General features: G+C 39.7%; 1 protein-coding gene and 1 pseudogene across 1 annotated transcript; both read right to left on the reverse strand.

Annotated features, from left to right (window-relative positions):
* Positions 1–348: 348 nt before the first annotated feature.
* On the reverse strand, positions 349–7,039 carry LOC111345747 (uncharacterized). The gene is made up of 9 exons (XM_088729454.1): positions 6,908–7,039; positions 6,685–6,703; positions 6,551–6,577; positions 6,410–6,436; positions 5,872–5,906; positions 5,713–5,766; positions 5,387–5,440; positions 2,353–2,398; positions 349–1,961 (listed from the first exon to the last, which is right to left on the reverse strand). The coding sequence occupies exons 1-9, from the start codon at positions 7,037–7,039 to the stop codon at positions 886–888; spliced, it is 1,470 nt and encodes a 489-aa protein (XP_088585580.1). The 3' UTR covers positions 349–885.
* A 3,191-nt stretch (positions 7,040–10,230) lies between these two features.
* Positions 10,231–17,190, reverse strand: LOC148742217 (uncharacterized; annotated as a pseudogene).
* Positions 17,191–23,633: the final 6,443 nt, after the last annotated feature.

Genomic DNA, 23,633 nt, shown 5'->3' on the forward strand with positions numbered 1-23,633 from the left:
TCTCTCGGCTTTGTCTTCAGTTTGAACGTTGATCAGTTCAAAAATAGGTTCGCAAACACTCTCAATTTTTCCTTTCCTTTCCAATTTACCTCACTTATGAGTTTGCAGCCTATTGTAAACGAGCTTGTAACTTGCTCGACCTATAAAATTGTGTCACCAAAATAATTTTTATGGCTGTTTAAAGAGAGAATGTTTTTTATCAATTGTAGCCAGAGTGAAGCCGCTCCCTTCTCTCCAAAACAAAATCGGGAGGGTGAGGGGGGAGGGAGACGGCTGTGCACAGGCTATGACAATTGATGTTAGTAACAACACCTGTTAAGGGGAAGATTATAAAAGTACATTAGAATTGTAAAGAATATTTTGATTTTTAAAAATCATCTCGCTTAGCAGTATAGTATAAACTATTCTAAACATTCGTGGATCTAAAACAAATCTAAACTAGATGAAATATTCCACCTGATGCGCGTAAACGAATTGGTGTTCCTTTGAATTTGTCTCTTGATCCTGCTCTGGAAAGAATTCCCTGGTTTGTGTGAGACAACACAGACAACAGATCAGCTAAGGGTATTATAGTCCTTTGAAGAATATTGAGCCTTTCTGATATTACTGTTCTTTGGATCAACGTTTATCATTAATAGTGAAAGCTTTTTACTCAAAAAAGATTAGAAAGAAACCAGATCTTAGTATCTAGTATCTAGCTTTATTGCTAATTTCATCCTTAGAAAGGCTAATAATGTAAACACCAAGTTATCAAAGAGTTGAATTTGGACAAGGAATCCCAAAACCTTAAACAGTTTTCGATGATTGAGGAAATACTATCACTACAACTATGCATAAGCAGTTAAGACTCTTGGTCATCACGCTTTTCGTCTTTTGTCCCAGTCCTTAAACCCACTTATATAAAACGCTGTTTATGTTGTACCTCTGATTATAGGAATTCGCCGCTGCCAGATAAGTGTGTCCTTTGTACTCAAATGATGTCATATCATACGCTCCATGCGTGGAAATCTCTTGGTACTTAGTGAACTGTGCTCCAGAGGCCTGGTACACAGTGGACTGAGTGTTGTGTTTCTGGCTGCTGTCGTAGTAGTTGGCCACACCTAAAAAGGTATGACCGCTGATCACGAATGGATGCCAAGCCAAGGCCCCACGAGTAGGAATGGACTGGAACAGAACGAACTTTGAGCGATCCCATTTGTAAATAAACGAGTCAGTGTTGTAAGAACTTCCAGAGAAGTGGCAGGAAAAAGCGAGAAATGTGTGACCATTGATGGTGACACTCTTCACGTCAAATGCACCGTAAGATTGAAGAGACTGTAGTTTGACAAAGTGTCTTCCTGACCATTTGAAGACAGTGGACTGAACAGAATGCTTTTGTTTAGAATTGTGATAGTTGGCGAAAGCGATGAAAGTGACATTGTTTATTTGAAATGCCGTACACCCGAAGGCACCTTCAGTTGCTATCTTTTGGAACTTGTTGAATTTGCCGCCGTTCCATTTGTAGATGACTGATTTTATAGAGTAGGTACTTCCGTCATAATAGTTTGCAACTGCAAGATATTTTTCATCATTCAATGTGAAGAACTTGAAGTGTGAAGCTCCTTTTGTTGGTAATTTCTGGAATACCAAAAACCGCTGTCCATTCCACTGGTAGACTACAGAGTCAAGTTGGTATGTACCATCCCAATGATTAGCCACAGCAAGGAAATGTTTGCCAGCGATAGAAAAGTACTCAACGCCATGTGCACCTCTCGTTTGCAGGTTCTGGTACAAGGTGAATTTATTAGTCGTTTCATCCATCTTATAAATCATAGAGCTTGTCTTGTGTTTGTGGATATCTCCACGATTGTTCCCAAAGGCGAGGAACAGACTTCCATTGATGGTAAAATGTTGAACAGCTGCAGCTCTTCTGGTTGGTAAGTCTTGAACTTTCTCGAAGAAATGGAAACCAGTGGAACATTCTTTGATAAAAGCAAAACAAATGGTTGTCTTATTTTAAAGTGGCCAAAGATGTTTTTGATTTTGTTAATCACCATTTCTTCACATACTGCAGCTTCCAAATTCTTTCTTTTTTCTGAGAAGTAAAATGGCATTATCGTTTCATAATCTTTCTTATATCACTTAAAATTATCATAGTCATAAAGAGCCTGGTCAAAACATGCCCACTTTTTTTGTTTTACTCTCCTGTAACTTGAAAACGAGCCCAGTGACCTCAGTTCTTTACCACTGTATTGCAATCAGCGTGTTAGAAGAATTGAAGAATTATACCAAAATTCTGTATGAACTTAGGCTGAAAATTGGATCTTTATCACGTTTATTATAATAACAAAACCAATGACAAATTATTCCTACCAACTTTACACCCTTCTTTTTTCGTGGAGGAGGAGGACGAGGAGCCCTAAAAATAATCATTAAAAACGGTATGTCAAAGAATACCAGAGCGTGTTATTTTCCCCGAAAAAATCTATTATGAGATGACATGACTCTAAAGGGACAAAAGGACTGTCACACTTTTAAGTGATGATATTTAAGCCAATAATCTTTTTTTATACCTGGTAATTGTAGTATACTAGGACAGCGGTTGTTTATGTAAAAGTATACATCCGGAAAAGTGTGAGCGCGGGAAGATTATTAAAGAAACGTGTACTGTGTGTACTGTTGTTGTTCGCCTTCGTGGCTGCCTTTTGTGGCATACTTCTTCATTTTTAGACACTACAAATTGGCGACGAGGATGTCGAATTCAGTAGAAAGGGCGCTTCCGCCTCTAGATTTAACAGGGTCTTCCTCTCAGGTCGCGGAACGATGGCGACAGTGGAAACGATCGTATCAGTATTACATCGATGGCAAGGGAATTACGAATCCTTCTCGGAAAACAGCTCAGTTACTTCATTTAGCAGGTATGGAAGTACAAGATATTTACGAAGATATTCCAGGTCCTGGACCACTGAATGCTAACGAGGATAATGAGTATGTGGTGTGTCTGCGAAAGTTGGATGCTCATTTTCGAGCCGAGGACAATGTACCGTACGAGCGTCATGTCTTTCGTCAACTTACGCCGACAAAGGGAGAGACCGCCGATTAGTTCATGGTTCGTTTACGTAAACAAGCTCGTCATGGTAATTTTGGTCCAACTTTGGAAGAAAATTTACGGGATCAATTGATTGAAAAGTTGCCTAATGTTGAGCTAAAGAAGAAGCTATTGGAAGTCGTTAATATTACTCTGCAAGCAGCAATGGATAAAGTTCGAAAGTGGGAAGCCTCACACGAGCAGGCAAGTCAAATGGTCATGCCAAGCCAAGAACCTGGAGCAGGTACTCATGCAGTTGAAGAACGTCCTGGGCGTGGAGACAAAGGGAAAAGCGTTTGTTTCAACTGTGGTAAAGAAGGTCATTTTGCTCAAAGTACAAATTGTCCAGCCCGAGGTCGCAAGTGCAGCAAGTGTGGTAAATATGGTCATTATGCAAGCACTTCGCAAGAGAGTCGTTAGTTTGGCACACGAGGGGCACCAAGGAGTCACAAAGACAAAGGAGAGACTTAGAACAAAAGTCTGGTGGCCTGCTATGGATCGTGATGCCGAGAAAAGATGTGCAGAGTGTTACGGGTGCCAGATGGTTACAAAGAACGTTCCACCCCCACCATTGAAGTCAACACCGTTACCCAACCAACCATGGGAAGAAGTAGCTGTGGATCTAATGGGTCCGTTACCTTCTGGGGAACATTTGTTAGTTCTCGTTGATTATTACAGCCGGTGGATAGAGGTTGATGTTATCCGAACAACTTCCAGCAAAACCATCATTCATTGCTTGAATGCCCAATTTGCAAGACATGGGTTGCCTAAAGGTCTGCGTACCGACAATGGCTCAAATCTTGTATCTAAAGAAGTAGAAGATTACCTGAATGAAATGGGGATTGATCACCATTACACAACACCTCTATGGCCAAGAGCTAATGGTGAGGTAGAGAGGCAAAACAGGTCGCTTCTGAAGTCCATGAGAGCAGCCCATGCAGAAGGAAAGAACTGGAGAGAGGAGCTAAACAGGTTCCTTTTGGCATACAGGTCCACGCCACATTCAACCACAGGAAAGAGTCCCGCCGAGTTATTGTTTAGGAGAAAGCTGACAACTAAAATGCCTGAGCTAGTCAATGTTGAAGAGGAGGAGGTAGAAGTGAGCGACCAAGCCGTTCGTGATCGGGACAATCAGAGAAAGCAGTTTAACAAGGACTATGTGGACAAGAAGTTCCATGCCAGAGATCGAAATGTGAAAGAAGGAGACAGTGTTCTGCTTGAGAAGAAGAAAGAAAATAAGCTGTCACCTTGCTATGAGAAGGAACCATATCAGGTGATATCTCGTTATGGGGACCAGGTGGTGTTGCGATCGCCTCAAGGTGTCCAGTACAAACGCAGCCTTCAGCATATTAAGTCCTTTAATATGCCAGATCTAGGAGAACAGGAAACGCCACAACAGGACGCTAAACCACGGACTGAACCTAAGTCATTTGAGACGCCACCTGTGGCAGAGGATCAAGTACCAATGGCTGAATCACCACCAGAAGATGTACCTTCTACTGTACCTACAGCTGAGCAGCATGTGAGAAGATCCGGCAGAATTACGAGCCGTCCAAAGGCTCTGAGTGACTACGTTCTGTACTAAAACTAGTGACATTGGCATTTTCATATTACTGTTCGTTGTTATTACATGAGTGACATTGAAACGTTGTTTTATAAGCTGAACGACCAAGGCTATGTTTATGTTTAGCGTGATTTTTGTCTTGAACATTTGGAATCGAATTGAACTTTTACGGTGTCTAAACAAAGTGGAAGTTTGTAATGTTTCTGTCTTTCGAGGTCAACCATCTAAGCGAAGAAAGAGAGGGAATGTAGTATACTAGGACAGCGGTTGTTTATGTAAAAGTATACATCCGGGAAAGTGTGAGCGCGGGAAGATTATTAAAGAAACGTGTACTGTGTGTACTGTTGTTGTTCGCCTTCGTGGCTGCCTTTTGTGGCATACTTCTTCATTTTTAGACACTACAGTAATCACATGTTCCCGGCATTCCTTTCTGCCCCCTTACTCCTGGTGGCCCTTTTTGTCCAGCAGATCCTTTCTCACCCTCGACGAAAAAAATAAGTTTGCAACAGGAATATGCTCCTGGTTTGCAAGCAAGACTTATGGTATGTAGACCTGGGCACAGACTTAGGGTTAAGGTTACAGATTGTGTTTCAGTATGGAGACGAAACAATTTTTATGCAAACTGTCCTCAGAAATCAGCTGTCCCCGTCCCCCCTCCCTCCCCCCCGCTGAACAATAACAAATCCTCACCAGTGCTTATCAATATCAGTTGTTGCTGGGTTATATAATTTAACTGAACGATTCCTGGAACTTACTTTGGGGCTAGAACTACCATCCTTTCCGTTTTGTCCTGGTTCACCCTTCTCCCCCTGAAAAAAAATATAAAAGTTTAATGTAATAGCAACGTACTTCTTAAAAAGCGTTAAACTCAGCTAAGTACGGGAAAATGTTTCCCTTTGCCAAATTCATTCTAAATGAATCTAATTATTTTACCATTTCAATATTACAACCAAGTAACAACTCAAGGGTCAATCAGATCAAAGCCAGAGAAAAACTACCCAAAAACTTTATTTTTTGTGGTTGACAGGACAAAGATCCCCACATCTTTAGATTAGATATGCTAGATATAAATTTTACCAACCTTTATGCCAGCTTTTCCATTCACACTACACATGCTTGATTCACCTTTCTCTCCCTGAAAAATATAAAAATAGATAAGAATAACCTTTGGTAACCATGGAAACAGTTGGATCGATTTTTTTTTAAAATTTGTCATATTCTTTGTTTAAAAATTTATAACCTTTGGTCCAACAGGCCCATCGCGTCCATCTCGTCCTATGTGGAAAATGATGGCGATCAGTACAAATTGTGAAAACAGAAAAAACCAAAACAGCAACCAAAGTCACTACTCAACCAATTACATCTTCGACAGAAGACTTTTTAATTTCAAATTTGTGAATGGGTTCATTTCAATCGTAACTTGAAAAAGTGGCAACATTTACGTTCCTGACATTTTCTTGACAATCACCACAATACTGATTGTTTGATTTTCCTCCCTAAGTTCTCCTAAGAGACCAAACACTAGTGGGAAGGGGGCTGGCGTTGAAATATTTTCGATGTGTCACAATGAAATTTATCTATCGTATTCTTAGGTTCTCTAGTTTTATTATTCCCCCCCTCCTCATCAATAGTCAATTTTCCATAGTTTCCCCCTTGAAACCTTAAAACCGGTGACCACTGATCCCCCCTCTATTCCCACTAGAAACCTCCTTCCCCAGTTTCATTCGTGGAGGAATCCACGATGAAAAAATTTAGTTTAACTTAAATAACTACATCACCGTTTACTCCATCACGTCCATCTTTTCCTGCATGAAAAACAAATAAGGGTTTATGTCAGGCGGGCAAATAACCAGTTCATTTTTACACTGAAAAGTAAATAACTTGATAATTAAACCACAATGAAACTTTCGCTCACTCACCGTTTTGTCCATCTTTTCCGTCCTTTCCTGTCGAGTATTTAAAACAAACCAAAAAATTTTTAAGGTTCTCGACTTTCTACGGGAAACACGCCTGTACTAAACAAAGAGAGATTTTTGTTTGAAGTTTTACCCACCATCTTTGCAGTATCCAGCCTGTGGAGCAAAGCAGTTTAATTTAGTCGCTGTTCCATGACTCTGTAGAAAGTGTCTTTTGTACAAAGAAAAGTGTGCACAATAGTTGTGAAATCGAGGGTTTTATGGGAAATTACACGCCTGAGTAAAACACAAAAATTCCCTCTTTCGCTCATATTTCGATGCGAATAAAATCACTTTAAGCCGGGCTATTGATTACATTACCTGGTAAGCAGATTTGTTCTGTGATTTCACAAAGGAACTCAACAAAAAGGCAAGAGCCAACACAAAGAATAAGCGAAACATTTTCACTCTCAGCGCCCTCCGATATGAAATGGCAAACGAATCAATCAGCATAAAGTGAACAACTTTCCAACTCTGTTTATTTTTCCTTAGAACAGGAAAGTTCAGGATGTTCAACAGCTATTGTTATCAAAAGTGTTTATAATGCATTGTGAGAATTCGTAGTTTGTGAATTATGATATGCTAACTGAGCGACTTTGATGAGTTTCTCGCATCTCCTTTAAACATCGTTATCTAGTACAGTGATCTGGTGAGGAGAATTTAAACCCTTATCATCGGGGACGAGTCATTTGATCTTTGGGAAATTCTCTTTAATGGCTGTTATTTTAAAAAGTAAGCATTTCGATTTGTGGAAGGAGAAGCCATGAGTGTAATAAGGAAGAATTCAGCGTGCTTCTTATCATTTTCCGGAATTTTTCAAAAATGAGATGGTTGCATATATAGACTGTGAGTTGACAGAAAATTGTCATTTGCTGATAGGAAAAACGTATATTCATCAGTTCAATATAAACACGGTTGAATGAAAACAAAATAAATGATCACGAGTTGTGGAGGATTTAGGAAATAAGTGACCTGTCAACTTTTTTATAAAAACCATTCCCGTGTGGCTTAAAATGTTTGTAACGTCACCATTTACTGCGAGCGAGTTTGAAAGGAAAAATAGCGGTCGACTAAAACCGTACGTGAGTAAGCTGTACAGAAATTATGCAAAAGGCACTGAAAAGACTTAGTTGTGCAATTATCTTTATAATTTGCAAAATATTATCTGTAGCAAATTTTCATAGTTTTCTTTGAGAATAATCATTTTTCCTTTAAGAGCATCAATTGAATCTTTTCGAAATCTAACGGTATTTAAGAGACCAACATTTAGTATTGAGGTTTTTCTTTAATAACTTCTCGCCTCGGTGGTTTAGTCCGTTCAAATGATGACGTGTAACTCTATGTCGAGTACACCTGTTGATATTGAATGCTATATGCGTAGTTTTTAATAAAAATATCAAGGGGGGGAGTTTTACGAGGCGGTGTTAATAATACTAAATAAATCTATTTATCGGCGTAACAAGGTGTAGAGAAAATAGCAATTGTTTTGAAAATATTATTCTCCTTTTTTTACTACGTAGCAAAAGACATGACCTTTTGAACAACAGTTATCGAGTAGGGTCTCATGGGGAAAAATCATTTCTTGTCGCTGGTAAGGTTACTTCATTAATAGAGTGATAAGTAAAAATATTTATTTTGGTTTCCATTTGGTCCGTTCGACATCCTTGCACGTTGATCAAACGACTCACACTCCCTCATCCTGTGGTGATCCCGTGTCGCACTATGCTGACGTGTCCAGATGATCAGAAATAGAAATCGCTTATTGCATTGTTTGTGAAATGTTCGATCACTCAGTTTGCTAAAACTGTTCAAACTGAACTGATAGATGATGGGCTCATGAGTTTTAGAGCTGGGATTGTACTGAATCAATTACCACAAAACATAATTAATTGAAAACGTTTCTGAGGGCAGAAAATAATTTTTAAGGTCGTTTGTTCACCTTTTCTACTGTCACAGAACAAAATATATCGTGAATGATCAGAAATACAGTGATATTCTGAAAGCGATACGTTCGTTTTCGGTCGGAGTACCAATATGACATAAATTTGAGTCTTCAAGCCTATAAGATAGGTGCTATTTTCATTTTGTTCTCTGGCGAACCCAAAGGGCTCCTTGTCGCACTTCGCAGAATTTCCATCCAACAAACAGGATCGTTTACTGAAGGGAGTCCTCGGCAATAAATGCTAATAACACAGTAATGTTGGTGTTTACTGCTTAAATGTGTAAACAAAACGTAAAGTACAAGAAGTCGTCTCGTAAAAGAAAAACGAAAACACTCGCGTTCTTTGGCAGAAAAAATGCACTTCAATATTTATTTTCAAATTTATTCATTTTTCAAATTTATTAATTTTTTGCCTTTTCACCTAATCTATCATTGAAAGATTAATAGATAATTCAACGTATGGCGAGGTGACCTTTAGAAACCACTAGGTTTTTAGCTGAAGCTACCTCACACGTAACAATATGCTCACATAGATAGTGCTACAAGTGTGCAGCTTTGCCAATTCAGTAATTATTTTACTAAAACGCTCATATCTTTGGACCTTGGTAAAGAGTTGTGATTTTTTTCAGATTAGTTCGGCAATGATGCACGCGATAATTATCGGCTGTTCTGGTGCCATAGCCATGAATTTGACTGTTTGTCTTGTATTCTTCCATTTGACTTGTATCGAGAATGATATGAAGATCAACTTTGTATTCATGGTATTTTTTTCAACTCTAAATAATGATAAAGTTATATTTTCATTTTTTAAATATATCAAATCTTTAGAAATTCACGGACTGGCAATCAGTTCAATCACTCGATAAAGTTATACATTCAATCGACGAATCCATGAGGGAGGACCTCAAAACACGATGTCAATTTGTAAAGTTTTGATTTGTTTGACTAAAATTCGAAACATTTTGAAACGGGAAGGATCTTTCCCATATGTTATTTATACTTCAAAAACGAGTAGCACGAGATGGAAAACCTTGGTCTGGTAAGCTTCTCATTAGGAAGAATTAACTCCTTCTACATATAATAATAATTGCTTTTCACGCTGTCAGAATGTCAGGAAAACAAGGAACACTACTCAGTCCCCGATACCCTACGTTCACAAGGAAGTTAGAGAAAAGCTAAAGACAGGTGCGTCGCTCGCCATAGTGCTGGAATCTGTTCTCCCTCTGATTTAATGTGCAATTAAAACGCTCACAACCTTTGGCAAATACAGTGTACCTCCATGATTTATTTGACTTGTATAGAATGATACTGAGGTCAAGTTTTCTTCATGGTCTTTTTTTCTCACTCCGAACTTTGATCTAGTTTCATCTACATTTTCTAAATGTATCAGTTGTTTAGGAATGCTAAGACTGAAAATCGACATTTCATGGTATCCAAGAAGCTACCGCAACGTTTTGTCGCAAATTTTCGGTAAAGTCGCACTTCAATCGAAAAATCGATGAGAGAGAACTCCAAGACACCAGGTAAGTTTATTTAGTTTTACGAATGTTTGATTTATGTTATACAAATACTTAGAAGCTCAGTTTTACTTAACTTAAGTCGGCCGTAAGAAATATACCTTACCGCCTGGTCAATGCATTCGTCAAGGGGTGTATGTTTGTAAGCAGAATCTCTACATCAAAGGTGATCATGAATTTGCCACTCAAATTGAAGTTAAACCTTGGATATCCTGGATAGAGGTGAAGTTGTCCGAGGCATAATGTTCAAACGGAATGTGGGGTGTTAGCAGATTGCACAGATATTTAGCCAGCTCACAGTTGTATGTTCCAATCAGAAGACTCTTAAACTCGCATAGCTTCCCACTACGTGATTCAACTATAGATCTGGACATTTGTATTGCATAACTTGACGGTATTCATCCCTAAAAAGTCGGTATTCCGTCGAGGCTTTACTTGCAAGCTAACTTAATCTAATAACTACAACAGTGCATAAGCAGCCAAGACTCTTGGTCATTACGGTTTTTGCTTTTTGTCCCTATCTCTACACCCACTCATCGCCAGAAATCGGGGACATTTCGAGCCCGTTACGAAATGTCAGCTGTAAATCGTCTTACAGTCAATTCAGTATGCCGGCGGTGGAAGTGAAGGGAACACGTAACTTTCTATCTTCGTAAAACCCCACGAGAGAAAGGCCTGGTACTTTCTATCCCAGAAAGCCAAAGGAGAAGTCAAAACAAGGAAAGTGGCGGCCAAATTGTGCAGTTACTGGGACTTGTATCTTTCGTGTTCTTCCTTCCTAAAATTGGGGTCATCAAAAATGGCATATTTGGCTTTTGAGCTCTGTGAAAATAAGAAGAGTTTCCCGTCTCGAGGAAAATTTGTGAGCCAACATATTCGACCGTTTACGAGCGATTTAGTTTGAGCAAACTTCTGCAGAATGCATATCGATCTACGCTGTTGCGAATCTTCACAAGGTTGTTCCCACGACAAAAGAATTGTAACAACTAGTCGAAGCAGATTTTAAGAGTTTGTATGGGAAAATGGAGTTAGAATTATGAGTTTACTCGTATACCTTGAGAAAAGGTAGGCTTCAATTGAGTATTTCTTTTTCGTAGCGATGGACGCTTTAAGCGATGCAGGCTGCATTTCCAAGTACGCAGCGAAAGAATATCCCATTCTTAGACAGCTATTTTGAAAAAAACGATCTTTTCCCATACATTTTCTAACACTGTTTCGGCGCCATTTTGCTTGTAACAAGATAAACGCCTCCGCCATGTTGTCCCAAATTTCTGGCAATGTTGTACAAAGCGCCGTTTATGTTGTTTTTCTCATTCTTGTGGTTCGCCACTGCCAGATAAGTGTGTCCTATGTACTCAAATGATGTCATATCAAAAGCTCCATGGGTGGAAACCTCTTGATATTTGATGAACTGGGCTCCGGAGGCCTGGTATACAGCTGACTGAGTGTTGTGTTTTTGGCTGCTGTCGTGGTCGTTGGCCACACCCAAGAAGGTATGACCGCTGACTACGAATGGATGCCAAGCGAGGGCTCCACGAGTAGGAATGGTCTGGAACAGAACGAACTTGGTACCATGCCATTTGTAAATAAACGAGTCAGTGTTGTAAGAAATTCCAGAGTAGTGGCAGGCAAGAGCGAGAAATGTGTGACCCTTGATGTTAACCGACTTCACGTCATTTGTACCGTAAGTTTGAAGAGACTGTAGTTTGACAAAGTGTCCTCCTGACCATTTGAAGAAAGTGGACTGAGCAGAATACTTCTGTGTAGGGTTGTGATAGTTTGCAAAAGCGATGAAAGTGTCATTGTCATCATTTGAAATGCCGTTCATCCCAAAGCACCCTCTGTTGCTATCTTCGGAAAGTTGTTGAACTTGACGTCATTCCAATTGTAGATGACTGATTTTACAGAGTGGGTACTTCCATCATAATAGTTTGCCACTGTGAGACATTCTTCACCATTCAATGTGAAGAAAGTGAAGTGTCCAGCTCCTTTCGATGGTAATTTCTGGAATATCAAAAACCGCTGTCCTTCCCACTGGAAGACTACAGAGGCAAGTTGGAATGTACCATCCCAATAATTAGCCACAGCAAGGAAATCTTTATCAGCAATAGAAAATTAAAGTACTCAACGCCACATGCACATCTCGTTTGCAGGGTCTAGTACAAAGTAAATTTTCTAGTCGGTTCATCCATCTCGGAGCGTGTCTTTTGTTTGTGAATCTCTTCATGATGATTCCTAGAGGCGAGGAACAGACTTACATTAATGTTAAATTGTTCAACAGCTGCAGCTCCTATTGTTGGCAAGTCTTGAACTTTCTCGAAGAAATAAAAACCAGTGGAACATTCTTTGATAAAATCAAAACAAGTGGTCGTCTTAGTTTACATTTTTTAAGTGGCTTAAGATAGTTTCGTTTTTGTTAATTACAATTTCTCTTCGGAAGTCTTCCAATGACTTCAATCCTTTGCCACTGTATTGCAAAAGTTGTAAAATAAATGTAAAGATACAATTTTAGGCCATCTCAACTTTTTCACCTTTGTTAAGGGTTTAAAATCGCGGATTTTTTTAAATTTAAACTTAGCAGAAAGATAAATATTGAGGTACAGATTGCAGTTCAGTGACTAATATAGGAAAAAAAAAACATTTCATGTCTTTAGATACAAACAGGAAAAGGTCAATTTAGGGGTGGGGGTGCTCTAAAAGACTGTGGTGTTGCTATTGTAAGCTAAAATGTCATGAAAATGAAATATATGATAATCAAATGATTGTTAAAATAAGATCTCCCGTACCGGACGTAATTTGCCCCTATTTCTACTACCCTTCAGCAGATTATTATGGCAGACGAATGGCAGACAAATCCTTCAGCATAAAGTGAACAGCTATCCAACTCTGTTTATTTTGCGTCAGAAAAGGAAAGTGCATGATTTTCAACAGCTGTTGTTGTTGTTCAACAGCTGTTATTTGCAATGCGCAAGGAGAATTCGTAGTTAATGTATTATGATATGCTAACTTGTCGACTACGATTAACCTCTCATATTTCCTTAAAACGACGCCATGAGGGAAGGGGTGAAGGGAATTAAGAATGTCATCAGTGAAGGTAGTTTGTTTGGTCTTAGAACAAATTCTCATCAGTAACTGGAGTTGAAGATAATTCATATTTCAATCTGTAGAAGGAAAGGTGTACATGGCGATAATTCAGTTCGTTTTCCCTCGTCTTTCGAGATCGCGTATTAAATCATATAATGGTTGATTAGGATACTGCAAGTTAAAAGAAAATTAGGGATTGCTTACACTGAATTGGTAATGCACTAATTTTCATTCATAACAAAACACTGTAAAAAGAAGTTTGCAAGTTGTATGAGATTTGAAAAATAGGGACATTAAGACCATTCCCGTTTAGCCTACACATTTGTAACGTCACCAGTTACTGCAAGCGAATTGAGAGGAAAAAATTAAAGCGATTGACTACAACCGCACATTGATATACCTTACAAGCGACTGATAAGTGTTGCCTCATTGACCGAATCGAAATATGGCGTCCAATTTGAATTACCATTGTTTTGGACTTACTAGCCTCGTCTTGACGTGGAAACACAGAGGGATTATCACATGCGTGAGAGGCTAGTAAGTCCAGAACAATGGCAATTCAAATTGGACGCCATATTTTGATTCGGTCAATTATCATTCGAAATTTGCAAAATATTATCAGCTACAAATAATTATCCATTGTTTTTTCTGTGGAAAATAATTTTTCACAATGAAGCACCGATCCAATTCTCTTAGAGTCTAGGAGACCAACCTGGAACATTAAGGTTTTCCCTTACCTCTTGCCTTTTCAGCCTCCTCAGTTCAAAAGATGACGTGTAAGTAACCTTGTTGATATTTTGTACTTCTAAATAAAAATAGTATCAGTAACACAACGTTACGACGGCAAGATAATTCGCTTTCCAACCTGACAAGTGAAAATGGTAATTGTTTTAAAATTTAATATCCTTTTTCTTTTATTATGCCGTAGGAGTTATAACTTAGGGCCTACTCGTACTGACGACAAAATTGTTTATTTAGACAAATTTTCTGTCATCACCAACACTTTACAAGTGCGGATGGTTTGTCGCGACTGGTTTGTCGCGACTGGTTTGTCGCGACTGGTTTGTCGCGACTGGTTTGTCGCGACTGGTTTGTCGCGACTGGTTTGTCGCGGTTAGCTCAATGGATAGAGCACTGGACTGTTGCGCGGGAGGTCGAGGGTTCGAACCCCGGCCGGACCAACACTCAAGGTCTTAAAATAACTGAGAAGAATATGCATCCTTTCTGTAACATCAAGAAATGGTTAGATATTCTAGTCTTCTCGGAAAGGGACGAATAAATGGAGGTCCCGTCTGCTGCAGGGTTAGGGGTAGGAGACGTTAATTTTCCACGCACGAGTATACTGTGTGATGGATGTCCTCCCCTGGGGTGGGTTGGGTGGCTGCTTACAGGGCCGTTCTGAAAATCACTTCTGTGAGAACGCACCCTGTCTAAAGATTATTATCTATCTATCTACAAATTTTGGCCGAGACGGACAAATTTTCAAACGCACCGCCGACAAAATTTGTCCTGGGTAAAACCATAGAAAAATGGACTTAGAAAACAAAATCGTGATAAATTTGTCGATCATTTGTCGTAGACGCGAACACCAGTGTAGTTATTGAAGTGAGTTTAGTTTACCAAAAGATTGCAGTAATTGTCTTTCTTTGCGAAACTCGCGGATTTTACAACTTCAAATAACTTAAGACGAATCCTGGTAATTGGAGTATGAATCCATAGGCAAATTAAAGCGGCCAGTCTTGTGAGCAGGTCAGGCGCTGGATGCAGCCGGAGCAAGATACAACGGCGAAGTGATTTTCTAGTCGGTTTTCACGCTGAACTGCTAGATAAATGATTTATCATCACCCGTGATGATTTATCATCACTCGTGATGATTTATCATCACAGGTTTATTACGAATCAACTTAACGGCCTGCTCCCAGTTGGCTTGTTAGCTCAATCGGTAGAGCACTGCACTAGCATCGCAAAGGTCAGTGGTTCGAATCCCGTACAGGCCTGATTATTTTCAGGTCTGATTTTCGCTATTGCTTAAATAGCGCTCTCTACTGCGAGGATCGTGCATCATACGTTTCTATAACCGCAGTTCAAAATATATGAACTTTCATATATTCATTGTATCTGATTTATCATCACGGGTTTATTACGCATCAACTTAACGGCCTGGTGCCAGTTGGCTTGTTAGCTCAATTGGTAGAGCGCTGCACTAGTATCGCAGAGGTCAGTGGTTCGAATCCCGTACAGGCCTGATTTTTTTCAGGTCTGATTTTCGCTATTTCATAAATAGCGCTCTCTACTACTACTCTAATTTGCTATTTCTTCCCAATCCCCAACTATTTGGAATGATATCCTTCTGACTTTCCGTAACAGCCCATCCTCGGAGACCCAGAGGCAGTGAGTCGATTTCAAGTTAAGGGCAGAAGAGCCCCTGGGGACATTGTCTTACAAGACTAGTTACAAACGGTCGCAGTCGTTCTGGCATCTGATTGGTGCCAGAAAATCTTTGTGTTTTTCTGCCCAATCAGAGTGAAGTGTTGTTTGAGTCCTTTCATTTGTTTTAACGCGCACATATACAAAGTTTCAGTCTCAGCACACAATGTAAGAGAAATCGATCAGATTGTCCGCGAAATCTTACCGGAAATTATACTGAATACTTTCGCAGGTATCACAAGAGAACGTGTTTAAAAGTTTGCGAGGTTCGTATGAAACATAACGGTGGCAGAAATTGATGTCGCTTTAAACGTTAGATGAGATGTAAGCTTAAATCTTTTTAGATTTTTTGTACAATTTGTTGTGACTGAAACTTTTCCAATCCCGTGAAGTTATTTCGTCGCACGGGCCACGCAGGTATGTCAAGCAACTGGCGTTTACGCTCACGTAGCTTTCTGTACGCGCCAAATTTACCCTGTTTCAAAAGAGACTTAGAAAAAAAATCCAAATTTTGAAAACAAAGACTACTAGTCTCTGCGGAGTTCTATTGTTATCGCTATTTTTTTCATTGAACAAAGACTGAATGCATAATTAATGTATGGGGTTATATGGTACTCTTGCCAATCTTTCAACTGCTGCGTTGAGTGTTCAAATTCTTGGGCTCGAAAGGCCACCGAATCTCCTCTAGTCCCTTGGTCATTGTCATTTCACAAGCTCAGTACAGGGTTAGCAACCCACATCTAATAAGCAAAAGTTTCCACGTTTAGCTTTCTTTTTAATTTTTCAAGCGAAGATTAGATTAGATTTTGGCCGAGCGTGCACAAAAAGTTGCGTAAGCGCCAGTTGCTCGGCATACCTGCGTGGCCCGTGCGACGAAATAACTTCACGGGATTGGAAAAGTTTCAGTGACACCAAATTATACAAAAAATCTTGAAAGATTTAGGCTTACATCTCATCTCACGTTTAAAGCGACATATCAATGCTTGCAACCATTATGTTTTATATGAACCTCGCAAACTTTTGAACTCGTTCTCTTGTGATACCTGCGAAAGTATTCAGTATAATTTCCGGTAAGATTTCGCGGACAATCTGATCGATTTCTCTTACATTGAGTGCTGAGACTGAAACTTTTCACCTCGGGTAAAGCTTCGTCGCACGGCCCAAACAAACATAGCGAGCAACAGAGCTTGTTGAATATATGCGTGTTAAAACGCACGAAAGGACTCCAAACGACACTTCACTCTGATTGGGCAGAAAAACAGAAAGATTTTCTGGCAACAATCAGATGCCAGAACGACTGCGACCGTTTGGAACTAGTCTTGAAAGACAATGTCCCCAGGGGCTCTTCTGCCCTTAAACACGAAGGCGCGCTATAAAAGGAGCCTTTGGTCCCATTGGACCATTTGTCAATCAACCGTCGTGTGATGTAGAAATCTTAGAGGCAAGTCAGCTTGAGCTACAGCTACTCCAAAGCAGTGAAGAGCGGGCGCATTCCTCAAAATTGTTTTATGTCTTCTTCACAATACAAGAATTTTTGAGATTTGTATTTCCTTTCTCCAATGGAAACTGTCTTTATTTGTGGCGGTAAATTTGAGATCGAAGTAGGTGGCTCGCACGTTACCTCTTGCCACCATGCTGGTGGAAGTAAATAATAGATATCTCATTAGCTCCTTTTGTTCGTCTACCAGCATTTAAATTTGACCTGCACACGTCAACGGTGAGTGACAAATGAGCCTAGGTCTTCCCAGGGAAGACTTCCTTATATAGCGCGCCTTCGTGTCTAACTTGAAATCGACTCACAGTCCTTGGGTCTCCGAGGATGGTAACAGCCTTACCATTAGTAACTTCAAAAACAAGCTTAAATTGTACTTCTTGAACCTGAATTAAATTTTTAACTACCAAAATTGAAAATAATACTGAACCTCTGATATACCCGGACCATTGTTTACTACTTAGATTAATCTACTGCTCTTTGTAAATTTTTGAACATTATACTGAACTTCTAATATACCCCGATGATTGTTTATTACCTAGATTTGATTAGATTAGATTAGATTAGAATACCTTAGATTAGTCTACTGTTCTTTGAAAAATTAGTCTTAGTCTCTGACCATAAGCCATTTAAGCCTCTGGCTTTGGACAATCTTAGGAATTCACTTGTATGACACAAACAATAATAAAGAATAAAGTCAAGTCAGACGATCATAAACAGCTGAATTGATACGCGTGAGTTGTCTTTTTGTGGTGAATGAGAAGAAGAAAAGAAAGGAGTGTCTGTTGGTTTGGATTTAACTGACAATTATCTTTTTAACATATAAAATGGCCGTTGCAAAAACCAACAAAAGATGACAAAATATCAAAAGCAAAGTGGCATGTGTTAAAAACGAAACACTGTCTTTTGATACTTTGAGGCAGGAAAACTGAATCTCACGAGAAAAATGGAGATTTATAGACGCTGAGTACACAAGAAATGAACTTTCGACAACTGCAAATGCCTTCGAAAATTTGTTTACGGGAGGAATAAATCGAATAAACCATGTAAAAATATTAAAACATAGCGTAAATGATGATAACAAAAAAGAGCATTCATGACATAAAATCCTTTGTTTGATTACAGGAGTTCTGCTGCTTCAATAACAGCAGCGCGGCTTCAGTCGTAACATAGCCATGCTTCTTAAACATACAAGAAAACGGACTGAACATTTGGAGCCATATTGTTTGAAAAGAAGAAGGAAGGAATTTTCGTTCCATACAAATTTTTTAATTAGATATTTAACCAGAGCCAAACTGTGATTCAAAATTGTCGACATTTTGTCAAAATGAATTACGATTCCCTTACAGAGCTCAGTAGCCCTCTTGACCGGTTCGCGGCAAGTCGGTGATTCAAAAATAGTTCAAGATTCGAGTGGCCATCATTCTCTTTTCGTCAGTATGTAGTCCCTAACCGTGGATCAAACAGAAAACAACATGGAAAAGACAGGGTCACAGTTTTTCGGTAAATTTAAATGCTTTGATCAGTTACTAGGCAGTAACGCTGTGTTTCTGCGGCGGGACGTGGACACAAGTTCATTACGTTTATTGAGTGATGATAATTCAGGTCGGCAGATGATGAGTAGTTTTTCTTTTAGACAGAGGTTACATCTTTTGCTTGCGCCATTGTAGGATGATCTTGATGAAAGGATACGCCATAAATTAAGGGGGTGAACGTTATTTTCCTTGGGTCCAGAGATGTTTGCTGAGTTCAGTAGAGTTTCTGTTTTAACGGTGAGTCGGAATGATACAGTGTTGTTTCTGTATCTAGTTTTAAGGTCGTTTTCTGTGATTTTCTTTGATTCCGATATATGTTTCAATAGTGTTGTTGTCCTTACGTGTGACGGTGGTAGATTACTGATGTTTGGAGGCAGTTTTCGTTAAGTGGACAAGTGTTCTTTTGTCGGCAGTTGCAAGTTTTGTTGTCTTTTGTGTTGGTGCCATCTTTGGTGTCATCGATGTATTTGGATTAATTTAAAATGCGTTTGTTGTGATTGTCGATGATCTGTTCAGTGTTGTTCATGCAGCTGTAACTGATCTACTGTTCTTCGGTTAAAGATTTTTCTAAGATTGTGGTCTTTAGGGAAGTACTTGTCTACTAGAGCACAGATTCCTTGCCCTAGGGACAGCGGCCTTACTGAAACATACCCCGGACTCTAGTCATTGTATTGTTCTAACTCAACATATATTGTGCTCTACTTTTATGTATCGAGCATTGTAACACGGAAAAATCGAAAGGCAGACTTCCTAGATCTATTTACTTCCGTGTCTATTTTTCCTGTTTCTATTGTCTCGTTTCATTTATTATTGTTTGGTGTATTCCTCCCAGATATTTTTTTATACAGATTTCTGGTCCCCTGACGTCAACCAGTCCTAAGTAAAGTTGCCTCGTTGATGGAGAAATTGAAATTTACTGCGCAAGCATCCAGGGCATCCGGTACGAAAATCAATTACACCAGGGTTTTTAACAGATGGGGGTCTTTTGCTGTAGACATCTTAGGTATCGGTGCCTTTCCCGTAGAGCCCATTCATTGTGCGCCGTTCCTGCAGTATCTGCTGTATTCATCCAATTCAGTTTCTCTCATAAATTGCGCCTTCTACGCGTTCAAGTGGCCGCACGACGAGGGAGGTTCGGTTAGTCTTGTGTCCTCGCATGACGGGCTCCTCTCACCGAGAGGAGCCCCTAGAGGCAAAGCACCTTCACGATTGGCAGAGAAGACCGTTATGAATTATCGTTTGTAGCTGCATAATTTAGTTATGGTCGTTTTAGCCTTCTTGGGTTATCTTAGTTTTCTCAGTGGTCACTCATGCTCCCTAAAGATATTAAGTTTGGTGCGACCTCACTCAGAAGAGCCTTTAATTAGAGAAGAATGGGCCAAAATTGGCCAACTAGGCTTCGTAAAACTCACTTTTCTGAGTATTGGAAGTGTTTGCTTCTAAATCAACGCACGGCTTTTTAAAGATTAAAGATGTATCTACGATTTGCACCTAAAATTAACGATTTTTACGAAGTAGAAGTATTATCCTTTTGAACTTGGAAATACACCAAATTCGGGCATTTTTAGTATGAAAGTAATTTTTCAGAGCGATTTTTTGAAAACCCTTACTAGCCTTGAAAAATCAACGCGTGGCAAATAAAAGATTAATATTTACTCTCACAGAATTCTTTTTAAGTTTGAAAATTGGCCGATGGGAACCTTTATCCATTTCAGTTTGGAAAGTTGTAGTCGAAATTGCGTCAAAAAATGGCGCTCTTTGAGCGAGCGAGTCATTGTCTTTAGCCTAACATAACAATAACAATACATCTGTCAAACGGACGTAAAGACAGCAGAGTGACAATAACTCTCAATAAAGAAACGACAACTTTCAAATTAAATTTACAAGACATGTTTCGACATTCTCATGTTATCTTCAGTTGCATATGAGCTTTTAACGTTGTACATTTGAATTTATATTAAGGTACGTTATAAATTACGTGTCAGGGCTTACGTTACAATTTAAATATTTAATTAAATACGCGAAAAATGAAAATAGCTCGCGCATAACTGGACCAAAAAAATTATAATAATTAGAAATAAATAAATAAAAGACAAAAGGAACAACATAATTAAAAGGAAAAAGACTAATCTAGATGCTTCAATTGCTGATTAAGAATGGGTTTTTCTCACTTAATATGCAAGGCTTTTTTGATCTTAATTTGGAATTTTGAGGCGGCAGAATCTAAGATCGTGAAACATTCTGTACCGCAAGAGTCAAGACAGGCCCTTGATGATTGCAGGTGCCTGTAAATATGCGAAGACTTGTCCGACAAGAAGTGCTCACGAACTCGTGTACAAATGTGGCGAGTGGTCTCATCAATGTAACTGGCATTACAGCCAGCACATTTTTGGTGACCACGATGGGAGCAAGGTATGAGCTGTAATTTTGTTTGAGGTTTCGTTTGCGAGTTGAGTTTTGGAGTTGGCTTACGCTGAGTCCGAGAATTGCGAAGTTGTTCAAGTTACCGAGAAAAACGACAAAACTGGACCGAGTGGAGCCGACAAACAGAAGCAAAAGGACGTTCTGTTGATAGAGATTAAGAGAAGAAAACGTAACGCAAAGACGAAATTGACAAAACTCAGACATGAGTTGGAAAAACTATGCTTAAGAGATTCAGAAATAACGGACATAGAAAGTGTGATTGAACAGCTTTGGGCAGCGCTAGAGGGCGTACAAGATATTTTAGAGGAACTGACCGCGTTCTATGTGAAATTCGAAGAAGAAGCTGCAAAAAAGAGAAGCATTTGAAGAGTCCGAAACGATCGAAAGAGACGTACAAAGAACGATTAAAACGGGTCAAAATGCGATCAAAGTCCGCGCGTCCAAAACCATAAATATAGGATCGCTACGGGCAATCGGCCCGAGAGGATCAGCTGAACGAAAGTCACGGTAGCCACGACGACCGAAACCGGTATTTGAAACCGTTAACAGTTCCGACGTTCGATGGTGACAAGAGAAAGTTTAAAGATTTTTGGGCCCTTTTTACAAAAGAGTCAACAAAGCCAGTACATCACGACAGCAAGATTACGACAATGCCTTGTAGGGAACGCTTTGGAAGCCATCCCTGGTCTTGGAGTCACCGCCCCCGAATACAAAAGAAATATTAAAGACGAAGTATGGAGGTACGCACCGGCTTCTGCGAGCTTACTTGGATCAGCTAGAACAGGCGCCGTTGATAAGAAGCAACGATATCCACTCGCTGGAGAAATTTGCTGACCTTGTTAGAGTTACAGTGGTAAAGTTACAGGCCGAAGGAAGAGAAGGTGAGTTACGAAATGGAACTCTTCGCAGCCTGCTGGTAAAAAAGTTGCCTGATCGTCAGCTGGAGAATTATAGTCGCTGGTTAAACGAACGCGCCAGACAAAGATCAGTCATAGCTTTCAGAGACTGGTTGAAAGACGAAGTGAGATTCCGAATAGAGGCAGCGGAAATGGTGAACGAGATTGAGTCGAAACCTGTCGAGCACGCCAGATTGACGAGAGTACCTAGATACCAGGATCAAGGCAGGATGCGAAATTTACATAATGTTGCAGTGGGGAAAGAGCCGCATGGTGTGAAGCCTCCATGTTCACTCTGTCACAGTTTCGATCACGGGGTTGTGGTATTGCAAGGAGTTTTACGACAGAGGAGTTCATGACCACTGGAAAATCGCGAAAGAAATAAAGCTGTGTTTCCGTTGCCTAGCCTCTGATCATAGGGAGAAAGATTGCTTAAGAGCCTCCAAGTGTGGTAGAGATGGCTGCTCTCGAAATCATCACCGTCCTCTTCATAGAGGTGAAGTTTTGTCGGAAATTGGACCGATGACAACGTTGCCTTATGTAACTGACGCAATATAGCTGCATTTAAAAGTGCATTAATTTTGTTGCACGCGCAGCCTCGTAACATCAGCGCGCGACCTTTAATTTAGTTGCACGCGCGTTTCGCAAGTGCTCACGAAAGTGCCGCGACAGCCCGAAAGCTGTATAATGGTTACGTTGTTTTCTTTTGTCATCAGTTGACGCAAGATCTTTCAATTGAAAGCGAAGTTCTAGCCGCCGTGCTCAAATCTTTTTTAATTGTTCTAGTGATAGCGGCACCAAGGTAAATATTTTTACGCCTTTTTTAGATTATTTAATTAAGCAATTTGTATCTTTCCTTCTTTAATTGTGATTTCTTGTTTTGTCAAGTAAGTTAAGACCTAAAATTTAGTTTAAGCGAGAGTTGCTTAGGACATCGTTGTACCGTTAATTGTAAATTGTTATTTTTTCTTTTTGACTTGTAACTTTTGAGTCACATGAAATGTATTTTTATCAGATTATTTACACGATCTCATCTGTAATTTGTTCGTACTTTATTTTAGTTCTCACGGTGTTCGTTTAACAAAGTAAGAAGTTGAATAAATTGTTACGGACATCAGTTTGTGAATGTTGTGATCACTGGAGCAATACCTTATGCTGACCATGAGAGACGCCCAGATGTTCCACGGGAGGAGGCACCCGCTGTAACCTTGACCAGCTGTAATGAAGGAACTTCGACTGAATCTTATTTTTTTCCGAGCTTTCCCTGTGTGGATGAAGGCCAATGGTAGAAAAGTAAAAATAAACGCCATCCTAGACGACGCACCGAACGAAACTTTCCTAAATGAAGAGGTTGCTGGGGACTGTAAGAGCCTTTCGAGAAAGTTCAGTTCATGTTCTCGGCGACAACGTGGAAACGTTTCAGTCCATGCCATTAAAAATTGAAATCGAAAGCGTAGATGGCAGGTTGTCAAAGGAAATCGGGGTAAAAACATCCTCAGAAAGTCACAGGCAGTTACTGAGCTGTGAACTGGAACAAACATGATAAATGGCCTCACCTGACCCAATGCAGTTTTCTCAAGCCGACAAATGATGGAATTGTCGATTTTTGATTGGCATTGATAACGCTGAACTCTATTATTCGCATGTTGATATCCGAGGATAACTTGGTGGACCTATCGCCCGCCTCGGATCACTTGAGTGGAGTTGTAGAGGTGCGCCTGACGAAAGCG

The sequence above is a fragment of the Stylophora pistillata genome, chromosome 1 (genome assembly GCF_964205215.1).
Source record: "Stylophora pistillata chromosome 1, jaStyPist1.2, whole genome shotgun sequence".
Lineage (NCBI taxonomy): Eukaryota > Metazoa > Cnidaria > Anthozoa > Scleractinia > Pocilloporidae > Stylophora > Stylophora pistillata.